Source organism: Channa argus, chromosome 7, assembly GCF_033026475.1.
Source record: "Channa argus isolate prfri chromosome 7, Channa argus male v1.0, whole genome shotgun sequence".
NCBI lineage: Eukaryota > Metazoa > Chordata > Actinopteri > Anabantiformes > Channidae > Channa > Channa argus.
In genome coordinates, this window is record NC_090203.1 from 21,954,864 (window position 1) to 21,978,375 (window position 23,512).

General features: G+C 41.3%; 1 protein-coding gene across 4 annotated transcripts in view; it reads left to right on the top strand.

Moving 5' to 3' along the window:
* The window catches only part of oxr1a (oxidation resistance 1a), a 141,551-nt gene that overhangs the window by 56,893 nt on the left and 61,146 nt on the right, over window positions 1-23,512 (top strand). Inside the window, exon 1 of one of the 4 annotated variants that reach the window (XM_067508914.1) lies at window positions 21,981-22,303. The exons of 2 other annotated variants lie outside the window; for them this stretch is intronic. In XM_067508914.1, coding sequence (XP_067365015.1) covers window positions 22,156-22,303 — 148 coding nt within the window. In that variant the 5' untranslated portion in view covers window positions 21,981-22,155. Of the gene's footprint in view, window positions 1-21,980; window positions 22,304-23,512 lie in introns of those variants that run through there. One more of the 4 variants, XM_067508917.1, reaches the window with a different exon arrangement.

The window sequence follows — 23,512 nt, forward strand, 5'->3', positions numbered from 1 at the left end:
AAATGAGGCAGCATCACCCTATTAACAATCTCTCCTTTCATTCATTCTCTTACTCAGCAGCATGTTCCTTTCTGTAACCCTTTGTTACACACACGCAGTGGGAAGAAGCCAATTTAAAAACCTCGGTACGCGTATATACATGGCAAAGTAATCAGTGTTCTCAGACAGAAATCTACCTGGGTAAACCAGGTTTCACTAATTCCCAACCCTGATTTTCAGAACCAGCTTTCCTGTTTACATGACACTTTACATGACACAAATCAGCTTTCCAGAGAAAGCTGCCTGTAACCTGGTTACTTAAATCCATGTAAACGCACTCGTTAGGCCAGGTGAATCTGTAACCATCCCTTTCTCTCTCCATTTTGGCTGCCGGTCCAGATTGAAATGGTGGATTCCTCGCTATGAACTGGAGCTTTTCGAAGCCGGCTTTTGGCGTGTGTAAATCTGTAATCAAATCTTTCTCTCTCTGTAAATCTTAAACCATCGGCTCAACCTGGTAGGAACAGTGTGGTATCAGAACCTGACAGAACCTCCAGACACAGTGTACACTGCATACGTAGTAGGAGTAGAATAACCCGTTTTCCAGTCTTTTGCCACTGTAATGTGGATGCAGATTAATGCAGAGTTAATGACTTGTGGATAGTGGTGTGGGTGTTTTAGATCATACCCGGCTCAATGTAGACACAAAATTTGAATCACAAATCCTCTTCATTGCTTCAGCACACTGCAAGCGTCCCAACCAAAACTAAACAGTGCCCTGAAGGCCTGAAGATGTTCCCTAAAGCATTCCAGATGACTTTTTGAAGTGTATTTGCCATTTGGTACTTGCGCAGCTCACCTCATAGAGTTCTTGGTATATTAGAATTTTCCTGCATGTCTTTGAGTGATTAGTCATTTAAATCAGCACAGCAGCTTCAAACTTGGCTGCATTGGCTGCTCTGCCAATGGAATGGAGTGCATTTTGTCACAATTAGCAAACAGGCAACCAAGATGGGTTGCAGGTCACAGAGAGCACAGAGAGCACAAGATGTCACAGGTTGTGTCATGTTTAGAGAAATGCTTAAATCACATTAGGCACTTTGTGTTATAAGGACCAAAACAATGAAGTAGATTGTGGGTCCTGGGGTCACAAGATCTAAAAGAAGGATTTTATTGCTTCACAACTGACACTAACAGATAACCTAAAAAGGGACAAGAATGATGAGTGTCAACTGCGTGCACCTGGTTTCTTCATTCATGTTTTGTAAGTGTGGTTCCTTGGTTTGAGTATTAATAGAAGGGGTTTGAAAGACACCAACAGTTTTCTGTCTACAATTCTTCAAGATCTAGTAACACTCGACTGAGGAAGAGGGAACATTTCTATCACAATAATCAATAAAGAAAATTGAGGGATAAAAGCTTGGCAGCCCAGGCGGACGGACTGTTGATTTTCCAGCCCACTCTTATCATCCATTATCCATTTATTGGCAGAGCTTGGCTCTTTTTAAAAGCACAGGGTCAGAAGTCACAGTCATTCAGCCATCAAATGAAATGTGACTGTGACTTATACTTGTATGGCTTTTAACCACAGAGTAACAATTTGCACAAGCCTCTTAACCATGAGTCATAGCAGTTAATCATTCTCTCTAACTAGCATTGTTCAGGACAGGGTCTGAGTTTTCACCCACTACAGAAATACAGCATAAGTCAGTCATTTGTGCTGTTGTGTCACATAATGAGGCAGTGATTGGTGATTGTTCTGTCTAGATGGGAACCACCGAGTGCATGTGTCATTTCTTTATACAGTCCCACCCAGGTCAATCTGCTCCTACAGGGCTGATCATGCTAATTTATTCTAATGGATTGGTAATTGTGTGGCAGGCAGCAAACTGTGCTGTCTGCGAGGCTTCAGACAGACCTGTCATTAGAGACACACGGCACATTCACCAGCGACATTTTAATGACCCGACCAATGAGCCTCCTCCCAGGACAACACCAACGCACTTCTCACCTCTGAGGAGAAGTAGTGATTGATATGATGATGGCAGCCTTATTAAACATGCGACAGTGTCCTTTAGCTCCAAACACAAAGGAGCAGTATGAAATATGTTGTGATTACTGTCAGCCATCACTCGGGCCGATGTCATCAAAGCAAATACTGAGGGAAACTGGAATGGAGAAAGACTTGATGGTTTCTGAGTGAAGGGCAATATTTATGATGGCGGAGCAGGTCAGAGTATATTTATATACATTTGACATGAAATATGATAATCGCAGAAAGTAGGTGTAGAAAAAGATTAAAAATGGATGGAAATGGAAAAACAAAGAAAATGTAAGAAGAGGAAAAGAAGCGATATAAAGTGGAGGAAATAAAAAAACAGTGAAGGGAGGAGATAAAAACAGCAGGGTAGGGCAGGGAAGGAAACAAAAGGAAACAAGGAAATGATCTAAGAAAAACAGTAGCGGGAGAGTGAAAGAGAGGAAGCTAAATGAAGCAAGTAGAAGGGGGCAAAGGAATGAAAAAAATATGAAATAAGAGGAAAGGAAACATAATAAGAGGAAAGGAAACAAAGAAAGAAAAGGGGAAGGACAGGTGATAAAACAACGAGTCGGGACAGAAGAGTACAAAATAAAATAACAGAAAAGGAAAGGAAAGCAGCAAAGGAACAGGAAGGCAAGGAGATGAGGGGAGTAATGTGAAGAAGTTGTGGAAATAAGAAAGGAGAGAAAAGGAAAAGGAACCCAAAGAAGAAGCGAAGAGGACAGTAGAGGAAAGAAAAGGAGAGAAAAATAAAACACAGGGATGTAATGTGAAGTAGACGAACGGGAAACAAAGGAAAGGACAGACCCATTCGTCTGTGTGTCTGCAGTGCTGCTTCCGGAGAGGGTGTGACACTTGACACAAGCTCTCTTCATACTTCCAGCATGTCTGTCTGACAGCCACTGAGTCCCACCACCATGTTTGACCTTTGCATCATTATAGCCGACATGCAGCCTCACTGAGCTCCACTCGATAAAAGAACAGCAAACAGGAGACGGACGCGATCTCTCTACAGCTGTTGGCTCATTAAGTATGACTTACAGCGTTCCTGCCTACAAAGAGTGGATTTAATAAGTTTCTTCACTGTGTGGACCTTATTGGATCTGTGCTGTGCAAATGCTCTTCTGTTTCTTTGTTTTCCCAGGTTGACTCACGCTCTCTGTGCCTATGCCACACGTGGGTCTGATTCTGTGTGTGTTTGTGTCTGACAATCCACTGAATTTGGTTTATGACTGTGTTAGGCGAGCACTCACACAGGCAGGAGATGTGTGCCTCTCTCCCTCCTGCACATGAGTGCAGAGGGAGAACCTTCACAGCATGTCACTGCAGATAATGGCTTCTAAGAGAGCTGCTGCCCCCCACCCCCTACATGCCTCCACAGCTTCTTCCCCTCATAGTATTTTTTTTTTGTTTGTTCCATTTTGTCTCCCATTCCCACTCTGCTCTCTCTCACTTTCCCTTCCTCCTCCCTCCCATCCTCACTTCTTCATTTCTCCCATTCTCCATCTTCACACTTTGTACCTTGTTATCCTCTGATTTGGGGAAGGGGGGGTTGCAGGTAGAGGGGCAATCGGTCTCTAGGACAGATAGACAACACCAAACATTGCCACGAGAGATGTTATCCAACCTTTTTGCTCTCTTGAATAACAGCAGATGTGCCATTTATGCACTAACATAAATAATAATGACCAGTCTGTTTTGCATATTTCATCACAAAAGATGAGGGTTTTAAATGGGTTGGGCTTTATTTGTTTTTGAGGCAAACACACAGTTTGTTGAACTCCTAAGCTAATGTTTGTATGACACTCTCTCGCCACATTTAACATCTTAGGAAATGTGGTAATTTTCTTTCTGCTAAAGTTATTATTATTTTTTTTTAAATCCTCTACAAGATTCACATTTTGGCTGACTCTGGTAATGCAGCAAACTGTATCTACAGCACCTGACAGGGGAAACGCTAATAAACGAGACGGAACCACCCGTAGCCTAATGCCCCGAGAGTGACGGACCCTGCCACTGCCATCTCGTGACTGATTATTCCCCTGTTAGTTATTCATTGAATTTTCACTGCAGGGTCGAAGAAGTGAGCGACTAGTGCTGTAGTAGCAATACACCAACTCCCTGCAGGCTCCCAGCAAGACTTGCTTGATATGCAGTTTCATGTAAGGGACTCGTTTGGTTGGAATTTAATTAACAGCTATTTGATAGATTGAAGGACGTGTCAGGTTGGGTGTTAAGTCATCATCTGGTTGCACCTTTACTTTGAACGGTTGCATGTTTGTTTCAGGGCAGGCACATAGCTGGAGCACTTGTCCTTGAAAACGGTATTTATGCAGAATTCAGCAGCAGCTGTGTAGTCAAAGCATGATACTACATGAAGAGCTAATCACTATGGATGTTGACAGTTACAGCCAGTGCTGCAGGCAGTACGTTGGTGTTCTTCTTGTTTTGTGTTTGATGTAATTGTCTCAGGTGGTTTGTCTCTTGTGTTTAAACATCCAGATTGTGGCCAGGGGTGGCAATTGCAAGCTGCAGTGGGGCATCTTCCTGGTTTCCTACACAAATGGAACAATTGACAAATCTGTGAGCATTTTCTATATAGCCAAAAATTACACGTTTACCTTGATAGGGCAGTATTCTCGGCATTATTTGAAGTTCGCCTTGGTTTGATCACCATGTACTTTGATGGCCAAAAAAGACTTTAATCAAGCCAAAGAAGTACATGTTTGCAACTGAATTAAAATTAACCTGAATTTACCTTTTGCGTTGGCAGTCCAATTTATAGACAGATGCATCCTCTTTGTGTTAATTATGCTTGAGATTTGTTTAGAACACCTGTGCCTGATATACAAGGTTTTACACTGCCTGTCAGGACTAAAACTAATCCATAACCTCCCTGAAACTCTCCGTAGACCACTTCAGTATAATTGTGATGGCGAATAGATCAGGGAATGAAGCCATTTCTAAAGCTTTAAGTGTCCCCAAGAGCACACTGCCCTCAAATGGGAGAATTTGAAGAAGTACTGTACATGAGTAACTGGGAAAGATGGGCCTGGCTCCAGAGTGCATGTCGCCAGACATTGGGGCAACTTCTCACCTCCCAGTTTGAGAGTCATCCCCGGTGACCCAGCCACATACAGTACAGGCAAGTCAAGGCTGGAGTGAGGGCCTCTGGGACTAGTCTGTGACATTCCTTAAAGGCCAACTTCACCAATTTCTTACCTGCTTTCTATGGCTTTAGTTTATGGCGTCAATGTACATTAATGATTTCAAACTTCCCTCTGACTTCCCTATATTAAAATATTCCTCTGCTTCTAGCTGAAAAACTCCTCCACATGGCAGCACCCAGAGGAGTTTTTCATTATTAGAAGTTCAGATGATGTCATCTGGAGGAGCTCTGGAAAAGCAGGTGGACCACGATTACAAACTCCATAGTGTGAGCAATAACGTTTAATGGCATTTATCCCCAAACTAGAACCAAACGAGGCAAGTTCACCCCACCCGAGTGTCACGTCATGTCAAGGTAACCTACGTTGTATAAGGTTAGATTAGTTGGAAAGCTGTGTGGATACTGTTTGTGGAAATGCTGACTGGCGCGTACTGTAGAAAGACAGTTGTCTGAGTTTGACTACTTATTTTCAGACACAACGGTTTTGTAACACCAGTTTTGTCTGCGCTCAGCACGCACATTGCATCAGATCAGATTGTTAGAGAGACCCAGGATTAAATCATAGTGTCAGTGTCACACTGCTGGTATTGTTACTGTTTTCTCTGATAATAAATAAAACTTTTCAGAGTTACTAAAATCCCCGACATTTGCTGTAATATGGTCTACTTCATTGTGTGGTTTTCTGATGCTTTCTCTGTGGGTTCAGTAACAGCAAACAGATGCGTATGTACCACTGTCCATGAAAAGGACTCAAATCCTGTCACCAAACTCAACTGCCTGGCTTATTAATAGCAAACTAATGTTTAACAGATCATCATCTGTTCAAGTAACTCCCTGTGTACTCTGGCTTCCCCCCATAGGCCCAGACACATGCAAGACTGAGCATAAATGGTTGTCTGTCTATCCATTCAAACCATTCCCTCAAAAAGGGGTATTTGTGGTCCAGAAGTTTAGCAAAGTTGTTTCTCTTGAAGTTTACCACTGCCTTTACCCTCCCGGGGATAAGCTTAACACTTCAACCAGACAAATTGAAATATCCTGTTCACCCACTCGCCTGCTGTTATTACGGTCCAAATGGGCAAAAGGGGAAGTGAGGCCACTCCTCTGTTTTCAAATCCACCTTAAGATCCAATCCTCCCCATGTTGTGCATCAGTATCAAGCCTTTACGTGCTCTTCCCAGCTGGATGAGCGACACAGGGGGAGGTATAGAGTGAACGGGTGAGAGAGAGAGAGAGAGAGAGAGAGAGAGAGAGAGTGAAACTGAGAGAGGAGGGAGAAAGAGAGGGAGAGAGTAAGAGCTATCTGTCACGGTCTGACAGCAGCACCCACAGTCATGCCATGGTACCTTTGCCAGCAGAGCTGCTTGTGTGTACTGAGATAAGCCTGAGCCTTCTTGGCTTGGCGATATAGGCTGGTCACGTAGCACCAGAAGGCAGCCTAACTTCAATACATATCCATTCAAGAGTCTTTCTCTCAATAGCTCTTACTTTGACTTTCTCCAGTACAGCCTGACTCCAACCCTTCCTCACTCTTCTTTTAGTAGCTGGTTGGTACTGTAAACTGCAATTCTTATGTAGATGTAAGGAGAGTTTAGAGATCAACCATTACGATATGTAGTGCTGTGTGAATTACCTTCATATCAGAAAGGGTGATGGTTTGATTAAGAAAATTTTAAACACTTTCTCATTTACTTTATTTGAGGTTCATTTTTCAAAATCTGCAACGAAACATGTAAATAACGAAAACTCAACCAAAAAATGAGCAGCGTAATATCACATCAAACATAAACCATTTATGCAATTTAAAAATCAGCATTTCACTGTAAATAATGCTGCAGCCCATAATATCAGCGTGCCTTTGTTGTTCTAAACATTTCAGACCGTTTCCTTGAAATGTTAGTTCTGTGCATGCACGACGTGGTTTGCAAGTATTCACAGTAATCCAGAGAGTTTGCTCCCTCACACACTGGGGGTTGAGGCAGATTCGGTAATTTTGCACAAGAAACTCCAGTTAATCCTGCAAAAGTGGTGCTGCCCACAGGGAACCACTGTCTACACCGTGTGATGATACAAAAAGCCTGACAGCAAATGTGGCTCTAAGGCTACAGGGAGCAAAATAACACGTTTAGCAAAACGTTATTTGGAATATCTAAGGTGTGTGTGTGTGTGTGTGTGTGTGTTTCTTTCATGTTGTTCTTGTGAATTGCATGCAGTACTCTTGGTAGTGCAGGTCTGATGGAGCAGACGGGGGCACGTAGGTGTTTTTATGTGTCCTCAGCTCAGCTTATATTCCACTTGGTTTAATGTCCACACCACGATATGAAAAAGGTAGACAGCCACATGTTTACACACACAGATAAAGTACACATTTTATAGCAACCCAGGAGGGCTCAGAACCCATTACCACAAAGGTTAATAGTATGCTTTAGTCATCTCAAGATAGCAGTGGAGAAGCTTTGACACTAACTTGGTTAGATGCAGAGAATGTCACCTTTGTTTTTCCAGGTTTTGACTTTTTACTCAGTGCTTATTATTCTCCAAGGCCCCTTCACGCTCGTATCCAGACCGGACTAGATGCTTAATTAAACATTGTTCAATGGTGCTGTCTAAAACTTGATTATTTATCATCAGTGTAAAGAACAAGAGATAAAAGATGACCCAAAAAACAGATTTATGCTGGCCTTGTCTTTATTTGTACCCTCAGAGAAGGAATAAACACATACTATTGTCTGGTTCCCTTAATCCTATTTTAACCAGGATAGATCTGGTGGAAGATTTGTGACTGAATAAAAGTGAACATCCGTTTAGACCAACATGACTCCAAACCTTTGGAAAAGGATGAATCACACTGTTACAGCCAACTACAAATTAGAAAGAGTTAATATTTGGACTATTGAGAGGAATAAGCGATGTAACTACCAAGGTATTAGGGCAGATGTCGAGACTTGTGTGTGCTAACACTTTATATGTAAGACAGGCGCACACCAAAGGATCAGGAGAATCACTCAACATTGGACATGTTGGTGTCATGAAGATTGTTACCGGCTAATGTCCTTTACCTTGTGTGTGTACATGTCCGACATTCGTCCTTTCTAAATGTCCCCAGAGACGATGCATGTCGACCCTAAATCAATTATGTGCTTTTAAGCAGCTCCTGTGTCCTTCATATATGATATTACATCGACTTCCAGAGCACTTCACAGTCTCCTGTTTCAAGGGCACTGATTGGAGATTCAACTGTCAAACATATGGTTGACTTACTGTTTCTCTCTCTCTCTCGTTCTTTCTGTCTGACACTCCCTTTTTTTTTTTTTTTTTTTTTTTACTGTAGACCCAACAAAACCATTTTTGCACTTTTTCTTCAGTAAGGAAAACAGCTTACTGCTGAATTTACTGCAGTGCTACTGTAAAGGATCCACGGGTCAGATTTATTGGCTAGCCGTTGTAATTACGTTGACCAGGAGTCTCCCGTTGGCCCTCTTCTCGTCCAACTCAATTTATAAATGCCACAGACCTAGTAATCCCACTGTTTCCCCACTTAGTTTGGCAAGGACTCGAGCCATCCTCTGGCTAGGATTGATTACATACAGCTCAAATGAAGAGTAAGCAGTTTTCTACTGTCAAACACCAGGACGAGTCTCTGCTATTGATTCATTTTACAGCAGAGAAAATAAGATTTGACAGTACACATAAACGTGGATATTTGTTTCCCTTTAACTCGTTAGTTTATAGCCTGCTATTATTAAAAACGGCTTTATTTTGCCTGCACCACACAGATGCTGAGACAGACTGAACGAAAATCAGAAGAGGCCGTGTTTAGGTTACATCAGCCAGTGCAAAGCAGTATTTAAATAAGTCACTGCGTCTCATAAGTAAATAAAATATTACACAGTCATGGATGATATTTACATAATAATTAATTGAATTTACAACAGCATGGAATGTTACTGGAAACTGATTAATTTCAGTAGTGCAGGCCTCTGACTAAATGTCATAAGTTCCTTCCATACTATTCATTATCATTTTACTTTTTTAAATCTAGAATTCATCCTTGAGCATCAGTGTGTACTCCTGACGGTTGGTTTTGAGCAACCATTGAATAAAAATAAAATCTTCCATCTCAGTCTCTTTACTATCTCTTTTTGCACCTTTTAATCATGTTCCCTGGTCTGTCTCCGAGGAAAAACATGAAATGAACTCGAAAGGCTAAGGTCCACCTGCAAGAGTAGCTGAAGAAAATAAAGAAAATTGTGAAATTTAAAATAAATAGCCAGTGCACCTTGAGGGACTGTTTTTTTTTTTTTACTCAAACCAGTTTTTAATAACAGTACTAATGGATTGTATTTTTTGCAGAATCCATTCAATATGCAAGCTTTCCATAATCAGCTCATCAATAGTATTTTTTTGTTTGTTTCTGACAGAGTCGGCTATTCCTGTATATGATTCAAATCGCCTGTGTATAATTAAACAGTGCCTTACATTAGTTTTATCTTAGTAGCTGCCTTGGTGTGTTCTGTTTGCGCTGTCCTATCATATCAGCTCTTTATTATTTCCCTGCGAATGTTAACCCAACAGTTAGTACCTAATACTGCAGCATGAAATTAAAATCATTCCATTGGTGAAACTATTTTAATGTGTGTAGAGGCGAGCTTACTCGAATCTGACTCTCCAGCAAACACTTCACCCCGGAGATCGTTGTATGACGAACATTGAACATTTATTGTACTTGCTTTTCAACTTAGCCAATGGCGGATCAATTGTACATACAAGTTTTAAGTAAATTAATCTCACAAGCACGTTCACAAACAGTTTCATAAAACAAGTTTCTCAAAGTATGGCTGAACTCACAGAACTCGGTAAGAAACCGTGTGCTTCACACTGAACCTTTCTCTTCTACCTTGTTGCGGTCCACACCACCTTGTCGTCAGTTCCTCTGCGCCAGCTACTGTGTCACGTTTGCACCCTTCAGTAGCTGAGCTGAATAGCATCTCTCGTAACAAACCCTTTCATTACATTGTAAACTACAAAGGCAACCATCAAACTATCACATCTATATGATGTCACTAATGACATAATCAGTACACAGAAATGTGATACAACACACAATACAGTAGAGTTCAAAATACACAATACATACTACATAAAACTAAAACTAAAACTGAGGAAACTCTTGGTTGGCTCATACACTGCAAATAAGCCAGATGGAATGGAATTTATATTTATTGATAAGAAAAGTAAAATGTAACATTTTTGTGAGCACATCATTTAAGGTTAAAAGATTCAAATGCATTCAGAGATGCTATGCAAAAAAAGTGAGTTATTTAGAAGACATGGAAATCAAATAAATTTGAATAGTAAGTCTTTATTTTCACAAATTTTACCAAAGCAACATCTTATTATTATTGTTATTTTTTTTGTCCTTTGGGCTTATCCAGTGAGTTCAGGGTCGCCACAGCGAATCATTTGTCCGCATGTTGATTTGGCACAGTTTTTATGGCTGATGCCCTTCCTGACGCAACCCTCCCCAATTTCTTGTGGGCTTGCACCGGCACTGCACAGCTGGGGAAGCAACATCTTATTATTCCAAGCCTCTATGTTAACATTACATGCTGTATACAGCATGTAGTAAAAGAGCCACACTTTGAGTGCTTTTACGTTAATATTTCTTTTGGTAGGATCCTTTTTTCTTTGTAGGTTTCACCTAGTCAGTGAGTTAAGATTTAAAAGCTTCCAGAGCTTCAAACAAGCCCAGGTTATAACTCCCTCGCATCCACCTCGAGCCCTGTTTTTCTTCTTCCTCATCCTTCTCGAGGTCTCTGTATTAGAATGTGGAGGATTTGGTATCGTACAAGCTCAGGGACCAGCATTTGTTATGCAGCACTTCGTCCAAGAGGGGGGAATAGCTGGAGGACAGGATTTAGTCGGCCAGTGCAGTATGCTGTCTTCTCCACACGGGTCATTGCTCTGGACATTCACTGCTTGGCAGGGCTGTGGAAAACTGTCACAAAGACGTGTAGCAGCAAAAACTACATATATCAGGTTTGAATGCCTCCTCCTTTTTTTCCCCCACCAGTCTCTGGCTCCACAAAGTATTACTTGAAGTATGTGTGTGTGTGGAGACCACACAGGCCTTAAAGGGATAAACCTGTTATGAAAATGGGCTTTAAAAATGTCTTGTCATTGGAAAATTCAAATGGAGTCTGTTATATTTGAATGCTTTCTTTAAAATGAGTTTGTTATCTTTTTTTGGGCTATTGACTCATTTTAAAATCAGTTTATACCTTAATTTCTAAAGCACTTTGTGATCATTTGTATTATTTTGTACATTTGTTGGAACCTGAAACATTGAATTAAATTGGAAATACATTAATCATACTGAAAGGTAGATTCTGAGAAATGGCTTTGTGCCCTCAGTGTTTGGACAGTTGTACAAGAAGCCTCAGGCACGATGTCTTCATAGCAACAGGATGTGGCCCTCAATCTGCCATGTTTGCTGGATTAACACGTTTTTTTTGTTTTTTTCAAAAGCTGAATGCTTTTATATTCTAGCTCTATATTAGAACTCTGCTCAGTTTTCCTTCTTTTCTCCTTGCACATTTCTGTTTGCTTTCTTACTTGCTTCGTATTTCATTACAGGACTTTAATGGCTTCAGGCCTACAGTGGGTACGGGAAAAAAAGTGGCACACTGAAAAGTGTCCAAGTTACTGGAAATGTAGAATTGTATCAACGTCAGTAAAGAAAATCACACACTCAGCTCTTGCTCAGCATCATCTCAGCTATCCTTCATATAATAAAAGACTGTAATAATGCTTATTCTGTAGGATTGGAAGAAAATTAGATACCGTTCACTCTCAGCACCACATAAATATATTGATTTGTGTTTTGGATATTTAAAAAAAAAAGAAAACAAAAAGAGCAGTGCTGTAGATACCTAAAGTATGGTAGCAAGGGAAAAACATTTTTTGCCATGAAATTTATAATCGTAACTTTTCATCCATCAGCTTGACTGCTCATCCTGTTGAGGACTGTATGTTGTTGGAGTCTATCCCCATCCACCACTATGCTGCCTACCATGGCTTACAGTCACATTGTACCAACGTGACCACACATGGTCTTGTGTCGTCCATATTTTGCCACCAGTTATATTACATTTGCAGACTAAGAGTGACACTTATTAATGAGTCCCCTCTTACACAGTTAATTATGTCTTCACTGGCTCCTAATTCACTCGGGTTCCTCCTATGGACTCTAGAAGGTTTCATCCATTTAACCACACTAACATCTCACACCTTGAATGAGGCAATATGTCCCTGACTTGTAATTTAACCAACAAATTATCCATCTACTGCATCTCCTCGGGGGGAGGGAGATTCATTATCTAATTTGAGAGAGCAGAACCTCTTACAAGCTTTGTTGAATTTAAGATGGCCAATTTGGATCCAATTTCCTCTCATCCTATAGTGCATTGCTGTATCTGTTCATACTCTGAATAGGGTTGTATAGAGCAGTCTTTGCGCTCGTGGTGTAGCTGAATGATTCATGAGAGGCTTTTTAGAGGAATGAACATTATAATTAAACCTTACTTTTACAAAAGCCTGCAAACTGACTACAAATGTTTGTTTAGTGTAATATACTTGAGTTTAAATAACTAAAATATAATATTATAGAGTATTCAGTGTAGATGTATTCTTGGAATAGTATAGACATATATAATTACTGCATCAAACTAACTAATTTAAAGTGAAATATACTGTGTATTTAAGTTGGTCAAACTAATTTCCTGCAGCTTATAGTGGTTCAGTTGTCTTTACTTGATCAGCCATCTAGTTTACTTGTCAAATCTATGAGAACACACTGCTAAAAGATCAACTAATTGCCACTTGCAGTGCTTTAAACACCCACGGATAATAGATGCAATGCAACCTTAGATATATATAAGTAGATATGTATTGATCTAACAACTAATTCCTAAATAAACACAAGTGGAGTAAACAATTTGCAATGGGTCAATTAGGGGGTTAATTGTGAATGATAATTATTGAGGTTTTAAAATAAACGTATGGTTAAATTTAGGGGATAAACTTGCATGCAGAGGGTGAGGATCATTGGAGAAAGGATGTGGCGCTAGGAGTTCTGGCAGCTCATAGGATTCATCCTTTTCCTTGATTTTAAGATGAGAGCGGTAAGAAATGTAACAATTGGCCATGATGTAACTAAGGATTGGCGGGTTCGAGGCAATGGATCTCACAAAAATAAGAAACTCGGTAATTTAATGTCTAATTCCTCAAGTCAGTCTTTTGCTCCAGGAAAAAGCTTTAACTTGGCTTGTTATAATTGATAAAAATTCAAAAATGAACATCCATAGAAACATATATAGCACACTAAAGAATACAAAGTTACAAAACCAAAAATAATTAGACTGAGACAAAAAAAAGCAAGTTAGGCACCAGACTTGTACTATACTAAATAATCAGTCAAATGTAAATGTGAGTCTGATAAAATTCTATGACATTAAATCAAGAAACCGCAACACACAATATAGTAATCACATTTATGTGATTATTCTGCAGGGTAACAATAAGGATGATATCATTAATAACTATTACCCTCTGATGTCACTCCCAAAGAGAACCTCAACGTCTTCAGCTCTGCCACCTCCAGCTCTGCCTGCTGTCTTCTCTTCAGTATCACTGTCTCTAAGCCGAACAACATGGTCTCACCACAACATGGTCTCACCACCATCTTGAACATCTTTCCTTGAACACGTCTGACACTTTTTTCCACCTGTTCAACCTGCTTGCACACACCTCTTCACCTCTTTTCCACACTCTTCTTGCTCTGAACCTCTGCTCCCTGTAACCTCACTGTTCCACTTCGGTCCCTCTCATTCACACACATGTATTCTGTCCTGGTGCTGTTAACCTTCATTCCTCTGCTTTCCAGCGCAGACCTCCACCTCTCTAGATTTTCCTCCACCTGCTCCCTGCTCTCACTACAAAGCACACAATGTCTGCAAACATCATAGTCCACGGAGATTCTTGTCTAACCTCATCTGTCAGTCTGTCCATCACCAGAGCAAACAAGAAGGGGCTCAGAGCTGATCCTTGATGCAGACCCACCTCCACCTTGAACTCCTTTGTCACATATACAGCAGATCTCACCACGGTCTTAAAGCTCTCGTACATGTCCTGCACCACTCTAACATACTTCTCTGCCACTCCAGACTTCCTCATACAAAACCACAGCTCCTCTCTCTGCACCCTGTCATACGCTTTCTCTAAATCTACGCAGGCACAATGCAGCTCCCTCTGAACTTCTCTGTACTTCTCCATCAGCATCCTCAAAGCAAAAGCTGCATCTGTTGGACTCTTTCTAGGCATGAAACCATATTGCTGCTCACAAATGCTCACCTCTACCCTTAGCCTCACTTCCACTACTCTTTCCCTCAACTTCATTGTGTGGCTCATCAGCTTTATTCCTCTTGTCATAGTTCTGCACATCTCCCTTGTTCCTAAAAATAGGCACCAGTCCACTTCTCCTCCTCTCACTCTCCATGATCTTGTTAAACAAACTAGTCAGAAACTCTACTGCCACCTCTTCTAGACACTTCCACACCTCCACAGGTATGTCATCAGGACCAACTGCCTTTCCACTCTTCATCCTCTTCAACATCCTCCTCACTTCACTCTTACTAATCTTTGCTACTTCCTGCTCCATACCAGTCACCCCTTCTCATCTTTGTTCTCTTTTATTTTCCTCATTCATCAACTCTTCAAAGTTCTCCTTCCATCTTCCCATCACACTCCTGGCACCTGTCGATGCATTTCCATCCTTATCTTTAATCACTCTAACCTGCTGCACATCCTTCCTATCTCTATCTCTTTGTCTGGCCCACGTGTACAAATCCATCTCTCCCTCCTTAGTGTCCAACCTAACATACAAGTCCTCATATGCTCCTTGTTCGGCCTTTGCCACCTCTACCTTCACTTTATGCTGCATCTCCCTGTGCCCCTGTCATCTCTCTTGAGTGCTCCAAGTGTTCCACTTCTTCATGGCTAATCTTTTTCCATGTATACCCTCCTGAAGGTCCCCGTTCCACCACCAAGTCTCCTTGTCCACTTTCCTCTTTCCTGATGACACACCGAGTACCCGTCCTAGCTGTCTCCTTGATCACATTTGCTGTTGTGGTGCAGTCATCTGGATGCACCTCCAAACCCCCCAGAGTCTGTCTCATATCCTCCCTGAAAACCACACGACATTCTTCCTCTTTCACCACTTCGTCCTCTGTTCAGCCTTAGTCCTCTTCATCTTCCTCATTTTATGCACCACCATCCTGCATTGTCTGGCTACACTCTCCCTTACCAATACTTTGCAGTCACTGATCTCTTTCAGACTACAACATCTACACAAGATGTAGTTCACCTGTTAGCGTTTCTAACTCTGATCTCATATATGATCTTAAAATACTGTACATTCAAAGTGTTACAAAATCTAAACTAGTCCAAATATCAGATTAGTCAAGCAAACATATTGGTCATGGTGATGTGATGAACAGTATTTGCTCTGGGTGGCTCTGTGGCATTACCACACATGTACCACATTTTTCATCTTATAAATACACTTTGAGTCGGTAAGGGCACAGGGATGATCTCCTTGTCTACTACTGTCCTGGTTTGAATCAAGGGTTGGCTTCCAAGAGACATGGCGAAATCATCCCTTACTCACTATATAATGTGTTCGCTAATTTCTATTATTATCTGAGTGATTGTCTGAGTGTGTAAATCCCACAATGCAACACTAAAAGTAATGTACACGGCTGCTCACTATTGAGTGAACTTCTCGGATGTACATTGTGTACAAAGGTGAGTTTGTGGTTTTGCATTAGCCAGGAATCTTTCTCTGCAGCCTTGTGTGTGCTATAGAATCAACATGAAATAGGTTGTATTCTTACTGGCAGTAGCACACTTTAACACACCTTTGGCAAAACGTACAGAGTGAATATAAAAAGGTCAATGTTCGTGGATCTCAACTGCATTGGGTCGGCAAGTTGTCGGGTCTGAATTAAGCCCGGTCCGACTTGCATGTTTTGCGTGTTTGAAACAGTACGTTTAACACGTTTGAATTGCGCCAAGGCGCGTGGACCCCACCTGCCTATAAGTCTTTCTAGGAGATTGGGCACAGTTTAGTGTATTACTGCCTCCCATTGGTGTACTAATGCCGTCGCTGTCTTTGTTAATGTATTGTTTTATGTCGGTTTCATTTAAAAACATCAGTGAAATTTGCTTCTTCACCCTTAATTTTACTCTGACTTGTAAGAGGTGCATGTGGTTGATTGCTCAGTTGAACTATTAAAATGTTTACTTTGGTAACGTAGACACTGACAGAACAGAGCATTTGTCTGGTTTATTTGCCTCAGTCCTGTACCCTCTTTATCCGTCTCCTTGTCAGGTTTATTATGGGCTCAGCCTTCAGTGCAAGGTTGGGCTTCATTATTTTAATAAATTGCCTAGTATGAAGAGAGCAGTGGCACCTCTCTGACCCATGTCCCTTCCTCTTCTCTACATCGCTCACCTTCTATTTCATTTCCATCCAGCACCTTAGTGATTTTAGTCCTCTTTTTCCACTTTCTGAAATGAAGCCTTTCCTGGGGGTTTCAAGCAGCTTCTCGTCATAAACAGCACACTCACTGGGAATATAATCAAATGCATGCACAAAGACACAAGAAGCAGGTAAAAAGATTGAGGAAGAGCGCGCCTTGCTCTGCAGATGGATGTGTTCCTCGCTCTAAGCCAGCGGTCATCTGTTGTCTGGACCACACAGCCTCTCGGGGCAGCCTCATAAAGTGCAGACACCCACAGAGGATAAATGACCGTGAGCGGGGGCAGTGGATGTGGCGGTGAAAGATAGCTCACCCTGACGCCACCGCTCGTCGATCACCGCTAGCCACCCTGTAGAACTGTCCTGAGAGAGAAGCCCAGGCAATAACAGTGGGTTGAAATGTTGCAGCAGCAGGTCAGTGTCAGACTGGATGACACAACACCACCTCAGCAATCACCTCGTTTTCCATTTTTCTTAACATTAAGGTAGAATACTTAAGACAAAACTGCCATCATGACAGTGTTGTTTTTATTTTGGACTACTGCAAATGTATATTATGTATTCACTATAAGTAACCTTTTATAGATTTTGCTTTTTTGTCATAGATCTGCTCTAAAAGGCAGAAAACCCTTTGGCCAGGGAATTCATGAATTAGCTAAAGGGAAAAACCCAAATTACCAATTTACCATGAGTAATTTTTAATAGCAGTTATGGTTGGAACAAGAGGTTGCTTGGACATGGCCTTAAGTACTGTTGTCATAACAGTGGTTAGACATATGTAAGACATTTTTTATTATCCACATATTGTTTCAATATATAGAGTCAGGGGACAGAGACAGAAACTTGTTTGACAATGGTCATAGATGAGTTATGATACAGCCCTTCTAGGGACAGGCCAGAGGACCCATACACCAGGTAGTTTTTCTTCTTTTAAAAACTCATTTAAAAGAAAGTAACCCAAAAACAAAATGCTCTAAAATGAACAAACATGCACAGAACAACTGCAACAGTAAAAAAAAAGATTAAAAGTAGACAACAAAATGACAACAAATAGGCAGAATATGGCCTAAAATAGGCTGGGAGACCACACCTTTGTCTGCCCAGAGGCTCATTATCTCATAATCTGTCCATGATATGTCTCCTAACCACTAGGCCAAAAGGATACCTCTGGTATTGCCGTGTGCTGTAGCCGGTGGATTTAAAATTAACAGCCATTTGGAAAGCAGTTCCAAAGTTTTTATTTTCGGAGACATTTTCAATTGATGTTAAAAAATTAGATTAACGCTTTGGAAATAATGATTACTTGCTTTCTTCACGAGTAAGATTTATACAATTAGCTCATTTACTGTGTTTCTCATTCCAGTGAAATGACCAGTCTACTGCTGTAAAATGCAGTAGTTATATGCTACATGTCTTCATCATGTATTTAGTATAAATATATGTATGTAATAATCGAATAATAAATCACAACCTTAACACATTAACATACATTCTGCCTTCAGCACACCTCTCTTGAGCTGGTAAACAGCAGCTTTTACCTTCTGAGATAGAGATAGTGTCTGATTCCACTTGCCATATGTCCACTACTGATCGTATGGAACATATGGCAAGTACAATCAGAAATTAATATCAGTGTGTGTGTGTGTGTGTGTGTTTTAGCGGTACCTGCAGCACATAACTCCAGGCTTTGGCTCCCTACTACATCCCACTCTCAGAAGTTTTTCATATATTCTGGGGAAAGCAAATAAAATTTTAAACAGTCCTATTACCTAGAGATATTAATTGATTTTCTCAGTATTATGAGCATGCTAGTCATTTCATGCCCATTTGCATGCTTATTGATTGAGCTGAGATTCAGTGACGTCACACATTGACCATGACATAAAAACCGATGGACCCAAACTCCATAAATGTCACCATGGTCGATTTATTGCAGCCCACATAATGGAAGAGATGTTGAGAGCTCAGAAATGTACAATGTTCATGTAAATTTCAACAAAAATTATTGACAATGTGTGAACGACAGCAGTCAGACTTATGTAACCACAGTGTTGAGTAATTAAACAGCCCTATTCCTCCAGATGATCTGGTGATTCAGCTTGTCACAGTGTTAACAGGCACCACACAACATTTGATTCACAATTTCTTCTCATGAATATTTGGCTCCTGCTGCCAAAGTGAAAAACATTTGTTTTGGCACTGGCTGCTTCAGAGAGGCGAAGCTTCCCTTCCACAAACTAAGGAGCCACACAGACGATAAGATATTTCTGAAAAGGGCTGTAAAACACCTGTGATTACCGCCATTGTTTGAATGCCTCAGCCTGATACCTCTAGCAGCAGCTAACTGTCATCATCATTTTTTTTTTTTTTTTTTTTTTTTTTTTTTTAAACCTCTTGTATGGGTTGTGGGATAATAGAGCAGAATGCTTGTGAAACACAAGGATACACCGAGTCTTCTGCATGTTTGTATTTACCCTACAGCTCAGAGAAAGGCAACGCGTGATTTATCACACAAGAAAACTATCATAAGCTTTGTCTTTTACCTCCCATATCTGAAAGAGCCTTCCAAATTGCCACACACTATAAGGCTTGCTTGTGTTTGCCAGCAGGTGCATTTGTGTGTAGGAGAAAAGAGCAGATTGTTTGTGTGTGGCGTGTGTGTGTGTGTGTGTGTGTGTGCGTGTGTGCGCGTGCACATTTTAATATAGCCATCCCAGTGAGCACACACGTTGCTGCTCACTCCAGCATACTGCTGCAGCACTGCTTACATTACATAACCTTGCTTGTGTATTCCGTCCGTTCGTCCGTTGACAGTTGAGTAATGGCAGCTCCCAGTGGCCTTCGTTGCTTGTTGTTCTGTAATGAAAGTGTTCCTCTTTTCAGGATTAGGCTGCAGCCTACCTGGCTCTCAATGGGAAAGTGCTGAGATTAACACACACCCTAGTGCCCCGCTCTCAGAGGGTGATAAAGCCCCACACAGGAGACCCTCTCAGGGCTTTTGCTAATAGCTGCTGATTCCAGGATGTTTTTATACGGATACTAGTACAACAGCAACTTCACCACTTTAAAGTCACTAAAAGTAATAAGTCCCTGACTAGTACAGAGCTTCACTCTCAAATCCTGATCGGATCTGGTTAAAACTTAATAGGAACGGTGATCTTAAGACTTGTTTATAAACTGTAAATGTATGCACACATTAACGTATGCTCCCTTAATAACAGTGTAAGGTAACTTGAACCAATGCCCCCACAAAATATGACAGGTTGGAAAACTTAATATACAAAATAGATGTTTATTAATAAATTCCCTTCAAAGTCTATAACAAATACAAAATACAGACAATACATTAAACATGCTTCTGCAGATTAAACAGAACAAATGAGTTTAATGTTGAACGACGACTGAGGGGTTTGTTTTACTTTTTATCATATGTCCAGTGCTCAAATAGAAAGTGGAGAGGTCCTCAGATGAGTTCCAGCTTCATTGTTGGGTCTGCATTGTTACAAAGTAATGCGTATGCCTCAGCCCATGAGGTTGAAATGCAAAGAAAAAGAAGCGACTCGGGTTCCTTCTGTGGATGTTATCGATGATTCAATGACTGCTCTGGGCAGCTGAACACCAACACAGTATATCACACAGCTAAAAGGCTCTTTGGGGTGGCACTGGGCCAGTCTGAGACCCCTCTACACTGTCTGAGCACCAAGTCCATCAGCAGCGCCCTGCTCGAGGACACGAGGACAGGGTCAAATGAAATCCACTAAAAGAAAGTCCATCGAGGTTGAAGCCTGCATTAGCTCATGTAACCAGCAGATGGAGCACATTCAGCTTCGAACGTGGCCCTTACTCAATTTCTAATTCTGGTCCTTTTTAACAGCTGTTTCAACCTCAGCCAATTTACCACAGATACCAAGGGTGGTACCCTGATAGTACTCCTGTCAGATTACAGTTTGGAAAGAAAAATCCTGCCAGTTTAACCTTTTTGTACTGTGAATGAAACAAATGGAGCCAGTTCCCTAATGTGATCACTAGTTTGTCTAAAACATTAGAGACATTTTGTAAACTCGTGACTCTTGTCCCACCACAACTCTGCACTAAAATGGACAATACATCACACTTTTTTCCAATTTACCACATGAGTCTGCTGTACAATTATTATACGCTGATCTGATCTGTTGGTTTTTCACTTTTCGTCCACAGACCACAGGGTCAGTGGTTCGATCCCCGGTTACGGCTATATGTCGAAGTGTCTCTGGGCAAGACGCTGACCCCCTAACAGCCCATTTCCCTCCCCGGCTGTGCAGTGCCAGTCCAGGCCTGGTTGAAATTTGGGAGGGTTGCATCAGGAGGGGCATCCAGAGTAAAAACTGTGCCGAATCAACACGCGGACAATGATCCGCTGTGGCGACCCCGAACTCATGAGATAAGCCGAAAGGACAAAAAAAAATTGTGCAGCACTAATGACATTTTCTTCTATCCCTCACTAGAGAAACATTTCGAGTATGTCACAGGTCTTAGGAGTGCTCACTAGGCCTGAGTCGCATATTGTTTCAGAAGTGCACTTATGTTCCTAAATGCGAAAGTCTCAATTTATTACTGTGTTATTATGGTGGAAGTCAGATGGATGTCATTCCCCTGGGTGCCATAAAGCCATCCGCTTGAGGGCTATGAAACAGACATATCCTAGCAACTGCCTACAAATTGCTTTGGGTTGAGCCCGGTTATGTATTCATGTATGTATCTCTTTATCTGTAAAGATTTAGTGAAGTTGGATTTTTAAACCCATTATCTGACCTAATAACTAATTAGACTGCCTCCAATTTGCATTGAATCTGCAGCTTATTATTTATTTCAATGGCATGCATGTTAAAAAAATCAACACATAATTAAACCAAAAAAAAATGAAGCATTCCATAATATGGCATGTTTCTACCCTTCAATGAAGTGAACCTTTTTTTTCTTTTTTGGTCAATTTGTTGGAAAGAAAAGGTTAGTCTTGTTACAAGTTCTAGTAAAGTTAGCTGCAGGCCGTTTAACTGGTTAAGTTTTTGCTAAATCTCAGTTTTGGCCCATAATGACTAAATCAAATACGGGAAGTGTATATTAAAATTCGTTCCGCTCTGTAAATACGACTATATTTAGGGGAGTAGGCAGCTTTGAGCCAGTCTAAACCCAACAGCGTTGCGCACTGGGGGCATGAAAAGTTTGCACTGGTTGCGCATTTCAGACAGTTCCTGTTTTGGAACGTGCTCAGCGCCTCGAGCTCCTCAGACCACGCAGAACCTACGTGTTTTCTGCGCGATGACCTCCGGCTTTTCACAGCTCTGAGGGCTTCGTTAGCTACATAGCTACAGTAGGTTGGGCAGCAGTATGGACTACATATTTTCTATCACGGGCAGAGTTGTCAGAGACGCGATATCCCAGAGACTGTGGCCTGGACCCGGACAGGATACTGTCCCGACTCAACAGCAGCATGGTGGGACAAGACACGTCACGAGCACAGTCCCTTCCAAAGCAGGTGTGTCAAATATTTAATTCCGTTACGGTGCGTAAATCTGTTACTTTGGAGAAGACGTGGTCAACGACCCCCAACACAGGGCGCAGGGTTGGTGCCAAACCCCCTTTGAAATTGTCCCCTAGTGGCTTCGTCGTCCTTTACATAGTTTTCGCAAGTGAAAAAGTTTCGAAAGCAAACGAGTTAAAATCTTGAAATGAGCTGATCGTTTCGGGCCGAGTTGGATTTATCAAGTATCGTGTATTGCAACGTAATAACAACTTTTATGGTTACTGTAGTTTTGTATTTTAGTTCCGTAACCTCCGCCGCGTTTAGCTTATTGCACGAGTAAGTTAACACGTACAAAAGTGCAGTTTTTTGGCGTACAGACGTCTACGGCAATGTTTGAACTCAGTCCACCATTTACACATGTCATATGTAGCGATCTGAACAAATCCGACAAGTTAACCAAAGCCCGCTGCAGTCAGCAAACGGCCTCAGCAGCTCCAACTGTGACGTGACGTGACGTGTGTTTTTTGCTCGAGTTGAAAACATAAAACTTGGTTGCATGACGTGCAGCATGGCTTTCATACTCCCCGTTAACAGAAACGGTGAAGGAATTTGAGAAATGTCTCACGTTTGAGATTTCCGTAAAGCCAAGTGGAAAAGAATTAGGTGAAACACAGTCTGCCAACACCCCCACAACACACACATGTATGCACACACTTTTTCACCGTGGCCACTTATGTACTTGACATAAAACGTAAGATAAATGTGTGCTAGCACCAACAGTGTAGACAAATGCAAACTTATATTACGCAACACTGGCAGTTGCACACATGTTGTGGAAGACTTCCTTCCTGGACTGTGCAGTCACAGGACTGAGTGTTTCATGGTGGCTTCACTGCCTGCTTTCGTATTTCTAACTGATTTGAGCTCAAGTAGAATCAGCTAAGCTCACATCCACATTGGTTGCTTTCTGTCTGTCCGGTTTGTTGTGAGGACACACGGCCTGTGACAACTGAGGCATTCCAAATATTTCAAAACAGCAGGCAGAGTGCATGCTTAAACCATGCAGCCAGTTACTGAAGAAATACTGTATGTCCTCGAGGCTTTTCACATCAGGGAGAATCTCCACCCTAATGGAGATTGGATATTTTTTTTCTCCCTTTTTGCCTCTGACGTAAATTGTGAGACCTACTGTATGTGCCTTCTCTGATTTTGAATTAAAAG